At 39.9% G+C, this 18,202-nt stretch overlaps 1 protein-coding gene across 1 annotated transcript in view; it reads left to right on the plus strand.

Moving 5' to 3' along the window:
* The first annotated feature begins 1,857 nt into the window (after positions 1-1,857).
* Positions 1,858-18,202, plus strand: part of VPS50 (VPS50 subunit of EARP/GARPII complex) — an 89,886-nt gene continuing 73,541 nt past the window's right edge. Inside the window, exons 1-4 of the mRNA XM_074574681.1 lie at positions 1,858-2,020; positions 4,272-4,340; positions 13,656-13,778; positions 14,393-14,464. Of these exons, the coding sequence (XP_074430782.1) occupies positions 1,988-2,020; positions 4,272-4,340; positions 13,656-13,778; positions 14,393-14,464 (297 nt within the window). The 5' untranslated portion in view covers positions 1,858-1,987. The remainder of the gene's footprint in view (positions 2,021-4,271; positions 4,341-13,655; positions 13,779-14,392; positions 14,465-18,202) is intronic.

The following is an 18,202-nucleotide window of genomic DNA, read 5'->3' on the forward strand; positions in this document are numbered from 1 at the left end:
ACCTGACATGAGCCAGTAGATGAAGAGGGTATTTTGCATATTCCCAGAGGCTTCCTGGGTCCACTGTCCTGCCCCTCCTGAATGCTGCTGTTTATAACCTGCTTAATCCACTTAACTGTATATCCAATTGCAACCTTTTATAAAACCTGAGTTAGAAATTATTATCTACTTGGCTTCAGCATGTAATAAAATATTGGTCACAGGTTGCCATTAATTTCTAACGGCAATGAACGGTAGCTTTCACACTGGGATAAAGTCTGTGTTGGTGTTTAAATGCCCTATGTGTGCAAAGAAAAAATTTTAAAAAAAGAACAGATTATTCAAGTGTGTCCCCTTATTTCCAGCATTTGGATATGGTCTTGATGTCATTAATATGCTGCAATTTTTTACACTGAATAACTTACACAAATAAAATGGATGCTAAAAAAGCACATTATGCTTTCCATAGATTTCTATCCTGTGCTGATTGTTAGATGGCATTTAGACTTAATCAGAACTCACTCATTTCTTTTTAATAAAAGCACCTGCATTACAGCGACTTTATTTGCAACAGTAACATTCTGAATACTTTTGTTATTTCTGCAAATTTTAATTATTTTATTACTAACAAGTAACTTTGTTACGTGCTAAACTTGTTAGAGGTTCTCCACAGAAATAACTGTGGATTATATTCCCCAATGGTAGCCACAAGTAATGAATTCTTGCTGAAGAACGCAGGGAGGGACCACTGCTCCTGACTTCCCTCTGTCACCATGTCGGTTCAAACAGCGAGCTGCACGCCCGCGTTTACCTGTCATACCCTGCAACAAGTGTTGTGGTTTAGGCTGGGCTGGCCACTGAACAAACGACAGCTGGGCAGCTAAATAATAATAAGTGGATTAGGAACTGTGTGCTGAGCTGACCTATGTGCAGACCCCAATAGTTCCAAAAGGAAAGACAACCTTTTTGGCAGGTTGCAGAAAACCCCTCTGCTGCAGTGGACGTGTTGGTCGCTGTGTGTTGCAGCTGGTATTGAGTGTCATCTCCAGTTAAGCAAAGATTACAGGACAAATTCTTCCTTTTTATGTTTTGTATTGATCAAAACCAGATTTTTAAAGTTACAACTTTTTATTTTAGTTGAGATCTACGCAGCTAAAGTACTGAGACATGCAAGCTGGTTTTGGTGAGGCAAAACATCACCCCTCGTGAACAGGCCCAACACCCACGTGTGTAATGCCTGAAATAACCTGAGGCAAACAAAAAATGGTCATTGTCCAAGCGTATTTTCTAGCTAGTCTCTCTCGTTAGACAGTACCTCATTTTGTCTGCTCAGATAATTGCTTTCGAAGTCTAAACACACAAACCTCAATGTTCAAATCCTCTATAAACATCCCCACAAACCCGCATCCTGCTGTGCCAGCAGTGCCAGCCGAGGCGTTCGCCGCCATGAACCTAACGACGAGGCCCGGGCAGAGCACGGGTGTTGGCCGCTTGAGTGTAGCGGTGCTTTCCAACAGCAGGCTGCCAAACCACCGGCTCCTTCCACTGCTCCGCAGGGCTGCCACAGCCGCACGGGAGCCGCCGTCCCGCCGGCCGCAGCCTTTCCTCCACCGCGGCCCAGTTCTGCCTCCCCGAACGGAGGGGCCCGCCTCCCCGCTCCCCAGGCGGCCGCGGACCCGGCCCGCGTCTCCTCACGACGGGACCGGTCCTGCCAGCCCCGCGCCTCGCAGACCGCAACCACTTCAGGGCTGCCGGCGCCGGGCCGGCGGTCCGCGGCGGAAGGAGCCGCCCCAACCCGCTCCCTTCTCGGGTGCCCGCCCTGCCGGCCGTGCTGACGGGGGTTGTAGTCGGGCGCCGCCGCCCGAGGACTACCGGTCCCAGGGAGCAGCGGGCGGGCTCTGTCAGGTGGCGTCCAACATGGCTTCCTCGTGCCCGGAGCCCGCCGCCGTGCGGGGCTGCTGAGGGTTTTCGGGGCGGTGGCGGTCCCGGTCCCGGTCCCGGTCCCATCATGCAGAAGATCAAGTCGCTGATGACCCGCCAGGTGAGCGGCTCGGGGGCGCCGGGCTCTCCCCGGGGGCGCCGTGCCTGGGCCCACGGCTTGGGGGATGCCGGGGTGTGCGGCCGTGCCCGGGCACCCTGACGGGCCTGCGGGGCGCGGGCGTCGCCCTTGGCCCGGCTGATGTGGAGAGGGAAGCCGTGGTGTGTGTTATCTCTGGGTACGCACGCATCCAGCTTCTTTTTTCCTCTTTAGAAGAAGAAATGGAAGCCTGCACAGGTGCCAGCGTGTAGCTCGTGCCACAACAGGCACACCGGCATTAAAGATGGCACGAGTGGGCTGTGTCCCTTTCCTTTTTTTCACATATAATTCTGGAGCGCTGGGCCTCTGTAACGTGGCTTTGTCCAATGGCAGACGCTGTGGATGAGCGGGGAGGCAAGGACGTGGAGGTGCCGGGGGAGTGTTTGCATGGGCACATATTGAATGTGTGCTAGAGTTCTTAGTGTGCTTCTATTAGCCCACCTCTTTGTACCAGTTGTCTGTATTTAGACCAGTCTACATTTGGACCAGTATTTCTAAGGTTGTGAGCCTTTTTAAAGGAGTGTATTAGAATAACATTCGAGTCATTCACATATGTGAAATACCTCTAAAATGAAGCCTGTTTGGCTGTGTGTCTAAATTTGAGAATGTAAAAAATTGCTTGTGTCACCCACCACATGAGCTATTCTAGGTGGTTATACAAAATGATAAGAAAGTCAGAAACTAAACTTTTTTTTTTTCTAAACTGTGTCCTCAGAGTTACGATTCTTGTGCAGGAGACAGGTCTTAAAAATGGAGATGGGCATGGCAGGGCATGAATATCCAAAATAATGCTCTGCTTTCCTTCAGTATTGGGGTAAACAATCAGTTTTCAGCTTGACAAAGAGGAGTTGTGGGAAATCTGCCCAGTGCGGAAATGTTGTGGTCCAAAAATGATGTGACTTACGCAATTTTCAGCCTTTGGGAAGGATTAAGTTCCATTTAGCATTTGATAAGTGAAACTTTTTGCTGCTTCTGAAGATAAGCTGCTAGTACTTCAGATTTTTGAGAACGTGTGTGGAAGATTTCATGTGAAGTATGAGAAGCTGCAGCAGCTGTTTGTTGCCTTGAATTTCCAATGCATAGAGGCGAGTCATCTTTGGTGGTGGTAACTGGAAAGGAAGGATGTTTTGAAATGATGCGCAAGGAAATCTGAGAATCAAAACTAAAATGAAGAGGTTTTGCATCCTATGAAGATGAAACAATTGTAAAATGTAGTAGTTACCATGAAAATGATGAACTTGTAAAACACTTCATCAGTTTCAAAGGATAAATATAAACTTTTCTCATCATCCACTCACATAGTAATTGCATTGGTCCTTTTCTTTCAAAGAAAAGTGGGCACCCAGGGCCTGAAAGGGGCTTGAAAACAGGACAGTTAACATCAATTGCAAGAGCTGGAGGGAAGTCTGTCTGAAGCTTGTGGCTCACGTGAATGCCCTGAAGTCTAAAGGGAAGCTGGACTCAGAACCATATCTGAAACTTGAATGTTTAGACTCACCTCTACCTGGGGATTGGGCAGAAAATGCGCTAGGCAGCATGTTCTGTGGTATTGCTTACAAGATTGTGAATGTGTTGGATGTTCAGCAAACAAGTACTCAGCTGGTTAACTGATGCTTCCTGTACAAAGCTTCAGTCTACTAGAGCGTATTCTGTTTATGTGGCTATATGTGTTTTAAAGTGTAAAAACTGTATAAATTATGCATCTTTTCCAGTTTAGTTATGCATACAGAAAATCAGCCCTGATAGTGTTATATGGTAAATAGATAAATACCCTATCAAGCAAAAATAGTATAATTTAGCTACGGAGTAGGTGGTACTTAACTTTAATTCGATTATTTGATTCCATTAAACCATTAAGTTAGTAGAACAAGTTCTGTGATGTTTTTTGGACACCTGCATTTTTAAATTTAAAAGAACATCTGGAAGTTGAGAGGAGGATATAAGCGAACTTTTATGAAGGGAATGTTGGTGAACTGTACTAAAAAGGTACATATTGCAGCATAAAGTTGGAAATGCTTAGATGTTTGAGGAGCATAATTTATACACCAGTGGTCTTGCTTAAAGGTTTATGGAATAAGGTCTTAGCCTCCCAGCCTCATGTCAGTGTAATTTATTAAAGGACTTGTAGGTATATATTCAGCACCAGGTAAGACTTGCGCAGTTTGATTGCAAGATATGTAATCAGTCTTAACTGACTTTTAAAATTCTTTTAAAGGGTCTAAGAAGTCCTCAGGAGAGTGTTCATGACCTCAGTCCTATTGAAAGCTTTCGGATTCCTAGTAAGGTATGATACACAGTCCCTCCACTCCCACCCCCTTAATTTTTAGTTTTTCATTTTATAGTTAAAAGACACTTAGTTGTTTCTTTTCAAAAAACAGGTTTGCTGTTGTTCTTTTTGACAGTTTTATTTCTTGCTGAAAATCTTTTAAAATATTTTGATGAAAGGGTTAAGAGCTGTGAGGCAAAACACAGAATGACCTCAGAATGAATTTGCATTAAGATTTCTTTCTTGGAACTTCTGAGTTGTCACTGGATCTTAATATTATCTAGTTTTCCTGCTGGAATGAAGAAAAAAAAAAAGAAGGAAAAAGAAAAATGCCCTTTTTTTCAGCTTTGGAAAGTAGATGATATTTGGTAGCCTATATAGTTCTAGTCTTGATATTTAGTTTCTTTGTGGTTTTGATGCCATAAGTATATTTCATAGTTTCATGGTTTTAATCCTCAGCATATATAATTAACTAGAATAATAATGTTTTTTTGGCTTTTCTGAGGTCTCGCTACTTAAAAGGTGCCAGCTCACTCTTGTCTCACAAATCATGCTGAATAATCTGGGTGTGAGGGAACAACTGTCACAGTATTTGACTGCTTCTTGTACTCTGTTGATCTGAATGGATGATTCACAAGAGTTGCTGTGGATGTTGTTTATTATTTTCTCCTGATTTGGATTTTTTGCCTTTAATCAATGAGATATTTAGGTTACTGACTTGAATTTGGATGCCTTATTTTACAATAGCCTTAAAAAAACCAAAACAAAAACCCCTTTGTGTTTCTTTATCTCTATATAAGTACTGTGTAATATGTTGGTTGTGCTGAGGCAGACCAGAAAATCAAGTAGCATTTTCAGCATTACTGAAAATCAAGTAGCAATCTCTGAATTGGTACATAATACTCTCTTAAGCAGCAGCCAATATATTGATTTCAAAGAGCGAACGTATTCAGTTGCAGCGATGTTAAAAGAACAGTCTCATTTGCACTGCTTAGATTTCAAAATTGCAGATTCCTGCCACCCACTGAGTATTCTGTTTCAAACTGTCTTTTTTGCTGAGTTGGCTATCCAGGTAAAAGTAGATGTAGGGTATCTTGGCTGGATTTCCGTTCTTTAATGGTTAGATGTTATGTGTCAGGTAAGCCTACACCTTCTATCAATAATAATGCGGAAACAAATACCTGGCAGTAGTTCGTAATTTTTTCATATATCTATGTGAAACATTTGCAGTGTGAAAACATTATCTGCATCTGTTCTGCAAACAGAATCTCATTGTGGTTATGAGTTCTGTACCTGAAAAGACAAGAGTGCATCAACATTAGAACTTGTCACTTGATTATTTTTTTTAAAGTTGATAAAAGTATTACTTTCTTCTGTGCCACAGAATAAGACTTTTATATTTTTCAGTCTTCTAATACGTTTTTCTTTTTCCCCTTCCAAAATGTTTTAGGTGTATAGTTCTCAAAATTCTGAGCTGCTTACATTAACTTTTTTCTTCTCAACAAGCTGTATTGAGTGAAACGCTTATAAAGTTACCTGACTATGCAATTAAATGAAAACATTAGATCATAAGAATCTTGAGTAAAATTACTATGTTTTGATCAGTTTAACTCCTGGCTATGGTCCCAAGCCATTTGTCACGGTGACTTTACTTCCAGCCTTTTTCTTTTGAAGGAAGGATTTGTATCACCATGCCTCCTTAACTTTGCTAAAACCTTTATTGTAGGATTTTACTTTTCAAATTATGAGACATTGGATGAGGCACTGTAATAGGTCTGCTGTCACTGTAAGCATAGATTCAGATACCCTTTCTTGAAAACAGTAGTTTTTTGGGGTAGGGAGGGGGAGATTATTGTCTGTGTTTGTGGTATGAATAACTGCCAAGGAGATTAGGTTTCGGTTCTGCACAGAAGTTGAAAGTCATTGAGCTTTTGGGTATTGGTATTTGTTTTGAGAACTGGAGCTATACTTAATGCCACGGCAACAGACTGATGTCACAGATCAGAATTACGTTATAATTATAGGATCAAGGAGCTTTGCTGGCTATAAGCTAATGCCCCTCAATAATTATTTTATAATAACGGACAGGTTTGTTAAAGGGAATTCACTTTTGAATGCAAAAGTAAAGACTGAAGAAAATGTGCAGGCAACGAGTAAAAGCGTGATTTCATACTGTTGCAGACTGCTATTTGAAATCATATGTTGCTCTCTGCTGACACATTTTACTAACTGTTTTTGTTTATATCTTGAATAACAAAAGTCTCAAGCTCAGCAGCCAAATACTGTTTTGATGATAGAATAGTTATGATGCTGCTGCTGCACTTTCATTTTCACACTTCCACATTCAAAGTGCTATCTCCTGATTGATTGAGGGTGAGTGTTACTGAAAGGCTCAAAAGCTGGGTTGAAGCCATTGAGAGGTATACAGAATGAAAGGCTACAGAGCCAGCATGAATTACTGGAAAGAGCACAAGCCATTAATAGGTAATGCTAACTCTAGGCACAAAATAATTTTTTTTAAATGGAGGACTGTCATGCTACTTTGGAGGTCAAATGGGAAATATGGAGCACAGGGAGAAGAACACGTTGACATTGCATCCCCTGAGGGGAAAACCAGCAAAATTCTTTTGGATCTTGATATCTGCAAATTGTTGATTTGGTGACTGATGGCTTGCTGGCAAGTATGTTAAAGTGATGACTGTGCTCCTCAACTTTTTATTTTTAAACAATGAAATGATTTGGTGCCTGGATATTTTACAGAATACCTCCGAGTGTATGCACTCACATTACCCAGTACTCCAGTAAGTTCTCCAACTATCTTGAAAAATTTCAATTTGCTTCTGTCACATGAAAGCAAATCACCAGTAAACTTTTTTTACTTGTAATACAGACTTATACTGCCACCTTGGTCACAAAGAGAAAGAGTGTATAATAGATTAAGTCTGTGATATAGTCTGTAGATAAGGCAAATATGAACTGCAAGGCAGGATTTCTAGAAGAGAAATTTGTCTGCAGAGGGATTTCATATCTCTTTTTTGATTGAGGTACCTTACTTCATCTGTGTGGCCTGATCACCCCGGGGAACTGCAGTTCTTTTTGAACCATTCTATTATTGTCAGCTTTTTTCTTTCACAATCTGATAACAGCTTTGTTTAGTAGATTCTTTCACACAAGGGTGAGATAGGTATTTTGTACACTTGAATTCAAGTGTGTGGGGTTAATAATGAGTTGACTTTGAATTAGGTTCTGTGTATCTTGATGATAATCAGCTCATATGCAATATACAAATATTAGTTGACTTTGTGGTTTATGGGGGTAAGCAACACTGAAAGTTTATTTCTTAATGCTTTTCCCATAGATACAGAAGTGTGGTTTTCTTAGTCTGTGTGGGTTTCTATTTCCCCAACAGTAGTGGAGTGCATTAAGTGGTGGTGTGACTAATATCAGTTGTATGGATCAAGCTTTGTTGTTCCCTCCACGAGGATAATTGTTTTCAAGTGTAATGTTTGTTTTGGTAGAGTGAGGGCTTTTTAATAAGTACTCTGCACATATACTGAAGAAGGAAAGATCAAAAGAAGGTTCTGGGCGTTTCATGTGAAAGATAAGGGAATACCACAAACTTCCTTTGGGACTGCCTTCCCTAGCTGTGGATTAGCTGCAGGCAGGGGAGGAAGAAGTAGTTTTGAGTTGAGTTTATAGATACAGTTATACATACGTTATGAGACATATATAATATATAAATATATCTTTTTATATAGATAAAATTAAAATATTGTGTATGTATATATATATAAAAATACTTTTCTACACGATTTTTTTCATGGTGGTAAGATGTTGCAATGTCCCTGCTGATTGAATCTGTTGACCAGGGCCCTCATCCTGGTATTTAGGATTACCTTTTAACATGGGTGTAAACCAAGTACAGAACGGAGGGATATAAATTGACACTGTGTTCATTGGTGTGGTTTTGGCTCATGACAAAGAGACGGAGGCTGTTTCTAAATGAGTCTTGTGCAGATGTGGCCCCTGTCACTCTCTGTGTAGAGGTACATAGGCTGTTGCTGACCTTCAGCTTCTAATTATATTGGAAACTTTAGATTTTTTTTCTTCTCTGAGTAGTATCAGTTAATTTTTTTCAATGTCTTTGCTTCCTAAGTCTTTCAGGTGATAGGGCCTGGAATGCAGAAGGTGTTTGCTTCGGCTCTCTACCAGTAACGCTTCATTCAACAGAGCAATATTGGATTTGGTGTTACAGGCAGTGTAGAATGCAAGGAGAGTGGGAGTGTGACGCACTAGGAAATAGCTGGGTAACTCATCTGAAACTTGCTGAACTGCATTTCAAGATGCCTCTGCAATGACATGACTCTTCTGAAATATATTTCAAGGAGTTTGCCACAGGCTCCTAGACCTGTAAACTTCTATTTCCATAGAACAGGAAGGGAAAATGATGTGAGAAGTGTGTGGATGCAAACACTGTGTTTTATTTAGCAATGGCTTTTTTAGGTATGGAAAACTGTCAGACAGGTAGGGTTTTTCTTTTTTCTTTTCAGTTTTTGTTCTCTCCTCAGAAACTGTCTTTCATGGATCTATTTATGTGGCATTATGAAAGGGAGACCTGCTGCTTAGGGTTGCACTAATTGTAACCTGAAAGGAAGTATATTTGACAGGGTAAATTGTCTTTTTATGAAAGTATGATCATGGCAAAAAGCATGATACTGGCAAAAAAAAATGTGCACATTTGGTACCGCAAGCGATGCATGTTTTATGTAGGAGGTGAAGTCTCTCACTGAACAAAACTTCGGGAAAAATGAGTAGCCCATGGAACAGCATCTTAGATGGCTGTATTGGCCCGTTATTGCTTGGAGAGTTCCTACTGCTGAACGTGTGTATTAATCTGAGCAGGTGGATTGAAATGAATGCTGTGGGTTCCACCTTGCCAATGTGCTGCTCTTCCTGATCTCCTGTATAACTCCTGAAGCAGCTAATTGATTCAGTTTAGCAATGATGAAGTTTTCTGTGTGATTATCATCACACGATTCTTTCTGTCTCAATTTTTTATAGGTTTTTCTATTCAGAATAGCGCTTGGAATTGCTGAATTTACATGAAATTTAGTGACAAGTGTGTTTTGATGTTGAATTTCTTTTTAAAAGACAGGTATTTAAGTGACAATAGTTAGAAAAGTTTTGAGGTGGAAAAGTGCCTTGAGGGATTTAATAGAGCTTCTCTCTCTACCTCTGCAAAGTGTGTGAGTGTGAGCTCCACAGTTCTAAATCTGGCCTTCCCTGAGGCCCCTGCAACTATAGGCTTCATATGTATATAGTAAAATTTTTAAAATTTTTTTGTATCTCTAATTGAAGGGATGAGGAAGATTGAATATCAGCAAATAAACTTTAGCCAAGGACGTTTGCTTCCTTCAGTGGTGAGTGTATAGATCAGGCTTGAGCACGTTAGTTATTTGAAACTAGTGGAGCATGATGGACTGGAAGCTGCAGTTTATCATGGCATAAGTCTGGTGGCAGATAGTGTAATTTATACGGGAGCTTGAGTTCATCCTGGAGATTTGTTCTCACTAGACTGCTTTTCTAGAAAGAATGAGTAAGATAAATAAAAACCCTGTCCATTTAATAAATGTTTTCCTAGGTAGTGTTTTGGCAAGAAACACTGAGATGAACAATCTTTCTGAGGTGGGATAAAGTGGTTTCTTGGTAATTTTCCTAGCCACATGAACATCAGCTTTATTCTTGTGGTGAAAACTGTCGTCATCTACAAAGACAAAAAGGTCATTGATTAGGTTTCATTGAAATGCTGATATTAAAAACAACCTTCCCAATTTATTGTTACATGGCTCTAAATCTGGAATGTGTGTCCACAAGGGCTTTCTTAATACATTTTCAGGAGGTGTCAGTCGCCATTGACCTATGGCGTTGACATATCATTTCACCAATGTGACAAGATATCAATAGTCTAGAAATTCAAATGATCCTAAAGATTTCTTCTTGCGTTTAGTTTTTCTTCTTTTTTCTTTTAACAAACAACCATGAAGGACCGTGTGGCCAAACATCAGATGATAAATTAGATTATTCCATTTGCAATGGTTCGGTGGACAAATTAAGCTGACCTTGTTGCCTGTGTTGGATAATTTTTAATTTTAGTTTCGTATAGCTAAAACTCAATGTACTGTAAGATGTTAAGCTAATTTATAGAGGGATGTGCAGTATAAAGCTGCCATTTGTTAGGGAGTCCAGAGGGAAATAATTTTTTTGTTTGTTTTAAAGGACAGGAATACATATGGTTAGATAATAAATTCTTTGCTTCATAAATTAAATTATTGCAAGAGTAGTATGCCATTGAATCTGAATGTTTGCTTCCTCTGCCAATCTATGCACTCTCATGTGATGGAAGCTTCAAAACCATAGATTAAAAACTTGAAAAAGACTCTAAAGGGGCTATTTTTCAATAATCTTTTCATTTTCATCCCCCATAACCTGCCCTCCTCTCCTCTATTTCTCATGCTCTTAGTAAAGCTGAAACACGAGGTGGAAAGGTGTCACCACCAGGTGAATTGTGTGGCTGGAGCTGAAGGGACGGGTATTCCTGCCTGGAGTCCTACCTGTCTCTCTGGTGCCGGTGTGGTGCCACAGGATCTCCCCTGCCACTTTCCTGCAAACTTGTCGTGTCAGTACCATCACTGTCAGTGCCATGCAGCTGACCCAGCCTTTGCCCTTGTCTGAGCAAGGTGCTGTTGGGGCTTGTGGCATTGCTTGCTAAGATGCCTCGCTAAGTGCTGGACTGTGCTCAAAACCTGTTTTTAAGAGTTTGTCTAAAGAATAGAGGTAGAATATCAATGGAATTGATCCCACCTGGAGTACTGCGTCCAGCTATGGAGTCCTCAACACAAGAAGGACATGGACCTGTTGGAGCGGGTCCAGAGGAGGGCCTCAAAGATGATCCGAGGGCTGGAGCACCTGTGCTGTGAGGACAGGCTGAGAGAGTTGGGATTGTTCAGCCTGGAGAAGAGAAGGCTCCGAGGAGACCTTATAGTGGCCTTTCAGTATCTGAAGGGGGCCTACAGGAAAGCCGGAAGGGGACATTTACAGGGGCATGTAGTGATAGGACAGGGGGTAATGGCTTCAAACTGGAAGAGGGTAGATTTAGATTAGATATTGAGGAGAAATTTTTCACTATGAAGGTGGTGAGACACTGGAACAGGTTGCCCAGGGAAGTTGTGGATGGCCCCATCCCTGGAAGTGTTCAAGGCCAGGCTGGATGGGGCTTTGAGCAGCCTGGTCTAGTGGGAGGTGTCCCTACCTGTGGCAGGGGGGTTGGAACTAGATGATCTTTAAGGTCCCTTCCAACGCAAACCATTCTGTGATTCTATGAATAGCATCATTTTGCTTTGTTATTGTTATTTATTGTTGCTATATTGTTATTTATGTCTATTATTTCTTTATTTCTCTGACATCCGTTGGTGCCCTCCTTTTGCCCATGCCTCGTTCCCTTGCACAGCCTCCTGCTGGGTGGCTGTGTGGTTGGGTGGTAGATTGCTGCCTTTGCCCTGTGGTACGAGGTGGGTTTCTCCGTCTGGCTGCAAGGCAGTGGGCCGCCAGTGGGAAGCGCTGGGGACAGTGGCTGAACCTGGTGTTTTCAGACAGCCCTACAGTGGAGATCTGTGGTGCTTGGGGCCTCCCGGGAGAGGAAGAAGAAAAAGGGTAGATTTAGATTGAATATCAGGAAGACATTCTTTACTGTAAGGGTAGTGAGGCACTGGCACAGGTTGCCCAGGGAAGCTGCTGATGCCCCATCCCTGGGAGCGTTCAAGGCCAGGTTGGATGGGGCTTTGAGCAACCTGGTCTAGTGGGAGGTGTCCCTGCCCGTGGCAGGGGGGTTGGAACTAGGTGATCTTTAACGTCCCTTCCAACCCAAACCATTCTGTGATTCTGTGTGATACTGTGTGTCTCCTCCATGGCTTTTCTCCGGGTTACCCTCCGCCACATCTCGGCTCGAAGCCGCCTTCCAGCTGCGACTTTGCCCACGCTCCACCGGGTGGCGCTTGAGCACCACCATTTTTTTTTTTCCTGCAAGAGATATTTTATTATTATTTATTATTTATTATGCTTTTCCAGACCGTTCATTCATCAACCCTTGGCTGCTTCTAATTGCCTAGAGAAACAGCACCTTGCTTTCCACTTAAAATGTCGCTTTGCCTCATAACGTCGACCTTATTTCAATTGATGTACAAAGTAAGCAAGTTAGTGGTTGTTTAGTCAATTAATCTAAAATCCGATGCCTCTAACTGGTAAAATAAGCCCTTGAGCTCTTGGTGAAAATAACGGCACCTTTTCCCTCTGTAGCAACTCGGTGTTGTTGGGAGGCTTGGGATCTTTGTGGGACCTTTCAGTCTGATGGATCGCTTCACAAGGGTTAAATGCCAATCTTGAGCAATTTGATCCATTTTATCTAGATTTTTGGTGAAAGAATATCCTGGCACTTCCCCATTTTGAGTCTCTGATAAAGAATTTTTATTCCTCCAGTGGGAACAGCCTCCAGGAGAGGGCTAGTATGAGTTGAAATGTCCTGTATAGGAGAGCAAGAGGAGGCTCAGGCTTAGTCCTTGGTTTGTTGTAACCAGTGGAAACAACTGGGCTGTTGAGAAGAACTTCCAGAGGAGATCGTGACGGCAAGGAAAGGGATGCTCACCTCTTGAATATTAGTTTTCAGAAAGCTGACAGCGCATATCTGCTGAGACCACCTTGCTAGTTGGAGAAAAATCTGAAATCTCTTAATTTTGTGCAAAGGCAGCAAATACATTCTGGTTTTGCCTGTAAAAAGATCAAGTATTTCATGGTGTTACTTTAATAAATGTGAATTCTCAGGATTGAATTGAAAAGTTATACTTTTGTAGTGACAGTTCATATTTACAATTTACAATTCATATTTACAAAGATGGATCTTGTGGTTTAAAAAATTCAAGTTTTATTTGTTATGTTTTTGTGGGGTTTTTTTCTGTTGTTTCTTTCTGGAGAAATAGCCTGCCAATTTATTTTTAGTTTATTATGAGAATTTCTAAACTTCAGGAGGAAAAAACTCAATGTGCATTTGTGCCATAAATGTATTGATGAAGTGTTTAAGTGATCTGCAGCATGTCTGCTCTTTGTTCTTTGAGAAGTTTTAAATATCTTGCTGTTTGTAATGGCAGTTTGTACTGATCTTTCTGTTCTTTGCCATTGCTTCTTCTGTTGTAAATGGCTTTTGAAAAATACTTGTTTTAGTAAAACATTGTTCTTATTAGAATGTGATATTGCATCATGGAAATCCTTTTTTGTTTTGTGAAGGAGGACCTCAGAGAACTACGTGAAGAACCAACTGATCCTCAAGCTCAGCAAGAAATAATTAACAGCATTGAAGAAGTTTATTTTTCCAATGATTCCTTTGATATTGTGAAGTATGAGTTAGAGGTAAGTTGTCTTCTTAAAAGAAAAGACAGTAATATAACAAAAAATGAGGGTCAAAAGCATGCTTGTTTCAATGAGCTGTTTTTTGTTTTGTTTCTTAAATCTTGCATTAATGCAAAACTGTACCTTCCCACCTCATCTTGCAGTTGTGTGGAACTTCTAGCATAAAGCATTGGTATCGAGTCTCTGTTTTTAATGTGGTAGGATTAATATCAGTTGTGCTAAGAGGCGCTTCATCATTTAAACTACTGTGAAAAAGCCAAAATAGTTGGAGGGGAAAAAAATATCCGTTCTGTATTTTCAGTAATTTTTAGCAAACTAATTGAGACATAATAATTTCAATGATTTGTGGGGTTGTGTGTATACATATATGGCTTAAAACAAGGTGACTTTGAAGTAATTATGATATTATATGATCTAATTCTGATAATACATGGTTTATCTTAACACTGATTTATTTCGGTATCCATCATTTGAAATAATGGACTAATTCTGCAAATTGGATTGCAGAAGCAATAAGAATGTTTCTTTAATGGAATTGATTGGTTACCTAATACTACATGTGTATTTAACATCCTTTAATTTCTCACTGAATTTAATTTGTTGTTTACGTGCAGAGGCTTCCTCCAGTACTTAGTCTTCAAGAACTGGAAGAGTACAGAGACAAATTAAAACAACAGCAAGCTGCTGTAAGTAAAATTGTTTCCTCTGTACCCTCAGGAATTTGTTGTATTGTCTATAAGTATAGCCAGCAGTGTAACTGAAAAAGTTTTTGATTTCTTAAACACATTAGATATTACACATTTTTTCTTCTAATATTATATTGTGTGCTGTTATAGTGAAAAATCATATCAGTAAATCATATAATCATATGAAAACATGGAAGGAAGTCTCGGTGATAAGTATTGTAACAAGGAGCAAATGTGCTAACAGTTTCTTTAGGAACCTGATTTTCTAAATGTTCAGATTTTCCTATGTATTGCAAGAAAAATAATGTTCAACACAGTGCTGAATAGTGTGATAGTATCTCTTTTTTTGGGGATTTCTGTCTAAAGAAAGAGTTGCTATTTTCTGTTATTTTTCATTTGCCAATTTGTTAACTGTCCACAAGGGTTTCTAGTGGATATTGGTAGAGAGTTATTATATAATAAAGCAAATGAGATGTAACAATGAGTAATAACTGTAATTTATGGAGGGAAGTCAGAGTTGCACTTCTGAAAGGTAGTTGTTACATTTCAGGCTTTTTTATTTTCTATTCATACATTAATTATTGATTCATTGCTCATTTAAAGATGAGTAATATGGTACAAGGAACGAATGTATTAACTGTGGCATTTGGAGAGTATCTGCAAGTAAAAAACAGTAGTAATCCTAATTCATGTCTTTAAATGAGTGGAATGTACAAAAGGAGAATATTGGATCGTTAACAGTACATGGAGAACAAGTTCATTCTGCCTAAGATTGATTTTCCCAGAATAAATGTATGAAATTTTGTAAAGTATTAGTGAGAAGTTGAGCAAATAAATATTCCATGTTTGTCACCTAGAGGTATGAGGAAAGAAGCTGAACGTGGGTAGTGTTTTTTGGTTTTGTGTTGTTTTTTAGTTTTTTAAAGTTTAAGAGGACATCTGGTGGTGACCTATTTTTGCAACAAAATACACTCAAGGCTGAGACAACTTCATTGAGATATTCCTAATACCTGTTACCAATGTCTTGGCCATTCTGCTTGCAGGATGGGAACCGGCTACAGCTACTGTGCAGCTGCTGTGCTGAAACATGTGAACTGGGAAGTACATGCAGCTTATGAATGATAGGAGTGAGAACTGAGCATGAGGTTTCCAGGAGATGTGGCTCAGATGTGCCTTTCTTTTAGGAAAAAAACAAACAGAAATTACCAAAGACAAAACTTTTGACGAGAAACATGTCCAGTTCTTCCCCCACCATGCCCCCCAGTCAGGCTTGGGCCATTCTTGTGTCTTCCTTGATCTAGTCTAAATGTGATTCTGCTATAGGAAGGATTTGCTCGGGTTTGTTTTCCATCTTGGGCATGTGCCAAGTTGCTAAAATTTCTTGTATGCTGTATATTACGTCCTTGTGTCATATTTCCAGGTGGAGTGTGAGAGACCTTTGCATGTTTTCTTCTCCTGTCTCAATTTTTGTCCATTTATCTTGTGATATGTCATTTAGATTACTGTCTTAAAGGACATTAGTGTCCTTCATGGAAGATGTTACTGCAGAATGTTTTACATTGTTAGTTCAGTTCTAAAAATATTTTAATGGTGATTGTGAATAAATTATTTGATAGAGGACTCAAGAAGCCTGTTGACAGATCACACAATGCCTCTGCTTTTGAAAAGAATAAATACTGCCTTTTTCACTTCAGTGCCTGTATCTATAGCTGACATAGGAATTTACAATAGTGGTTTATGGATAATTCCAACTTCTAAATTTTTGTAACACAAGCACTCAAACGAATGTGAATTATAGGTGATAGAGCTCTGATCTTCCACTTGTCAATGACTGTTACTATTTACTTTTGCACAGGTGATCTTGATCATGCCTTTATTTTTGGGGTCACTATAGACTCCGTATTTTCTGTAGTTTTCCCGTTACAGTTTTCCATTCCGTTGGATGGATTCCATCTCACTCAAGACTTTAATATGTGTATTGTGTCAGCTTTAATTTGTCTAATCGTCTTGGTGCAGACAATTTGAATTAGGAGGCTTTTTAGTTGTACATCTGTCTGGCTTTGTTTTAATTAGTAGACTGATATCCTCAGCTGTATTTTTTTTTTTTTTCTTCAGGAGATTAAAGGTTTTTTCCTGATGTGATTAGGAAAGAGAAAATTGTTTTGGAGAAAACTGTTTGGTCCCCTCAAAGAACATTATTTGCATGCGTTGATAACTGCAGCCACATTCATTGCTAACAATTGCAACTCTGGATTCCACAAGTTAAGAATTAAAAAATAAATCAACACAATCGTATGGAAGATGCCAAAGGGGGTGGGACAATTTGGAAATGAATGGAAGTAACCTGGGATAATATTGCTCATCCAAAAGAAAGGAAGGAGAATAGCTTGGAAACTCAGATAAGTAGAATCACTTAGTTCAGGGAAAGAAAAAAAAAATAGGCTCTGGCAGATGCTTGGTACTGTTGAGGTTGTTATTAGTCAGGGGTAACTAAAAACTTGCAAAATAAAAAAAAGCAGTGTAAAAACTGAAAATGAAACTCATCTTTTATTCATATGTACTGCTTGATGAATCCCTTTAGCAGTGAAGAATCAAGCAGTAAGATTTGTGCTAGGGAACAGCATGACTAGCAGGTATATCCCTGTCCTAAAGTTTTTACAGGTACAATGCTAGCGGGAAGAACAGGTCGGGAAAGGGGAGTGAAAGTTTCACAGGATAAACACTGTGCAGTGAACAAAACTTCTTTAGAATGCCAAGGTCATGTAGGCTTGTGTAGCTTTTGGCCTGATAACATCCTTTCCTGCCCCCACCCTGCTCTGGAGTGGGTCTTTTCCTGTCCTGCAGAAGAAAACTTTATTATTTATAGAACGACTAAGAGGTTTTAAGATCTTTTGGTGATTCTGGCTAGTTTTTAGTATGGAAGGAGGAAAGCAGAGCTAGATATATGTCCCTTGTCCAGATTGCCAGCTGATGATATCAGAGTACTTTCAAGATGAGTTGTGTGCAGGTGCTGTACTGGAGGATGGGAACTGACCTGGTGGAGACACTGTAAGTTTGTTACAGGAATGCCGATTGAAGATCCTGACTTTGTGCTGTGTTTGACTAAGCAGTATAAAAACCTCCTTATCTTTCATTCCCAATAGTGCATTGTGGGCTGGCTGGCTGTCATAGCTGGTTTTATTTTATTTTCATTTCTAGGAGTATTGTCCCCCAAGAAGAATATAGAGCAATACCAATAATTTCCTTGTCATGTTTGAAACTGCTTCTTCTTAAATATTTGTAGTCCCTGCTGAAAAACAAAATAAAACACACTATTCTCAAGCTTGTGTTTATATGACTGTTGCTGTTGAATTTCTTAATTTTTTTAAGCGTGTGTGTTTGCGCACAAGGGACTGATCAAGGTAGCAATGCCCATTTTTAAATTCAGTACAGACAGCGGCTCTCAGTAGCATTCCACTTACTGTTAGTTCAGAACAATGGAGAAAATTTTAAAATAAGCATGTTCTGTGTGCTAAAGAAAGGATATAATATGCACGGAGTGAATATTTATTCATTTTGACACAGATTTTATTTAATACAATATTAGTCTGAAAGGTAGGTGTCCTTAAGGCTTTCTTAAATCCCCGTGGTAGACGGTTAACTTAAATTTGTACCTAGACGTAGCATAAGCAGAATGTAAACAGTTGTCGTGTCCCATATTATTTCTGTTTTCTATTCTAGCGTGTTCCTTAAGCAGAG

Source organism: Larus michahellis, chromosome 2 (assembly GCF_964199755.1).
Source record: "Larus michahellis chromosome 2, bLarMic1.1, whole genome shotgun sequence".
Lineage (NCBI taxonomy): Eukaryota > Metazoa > Chordata > Aves > Charadriiformes > Laridae > Larus > Larus michahellis.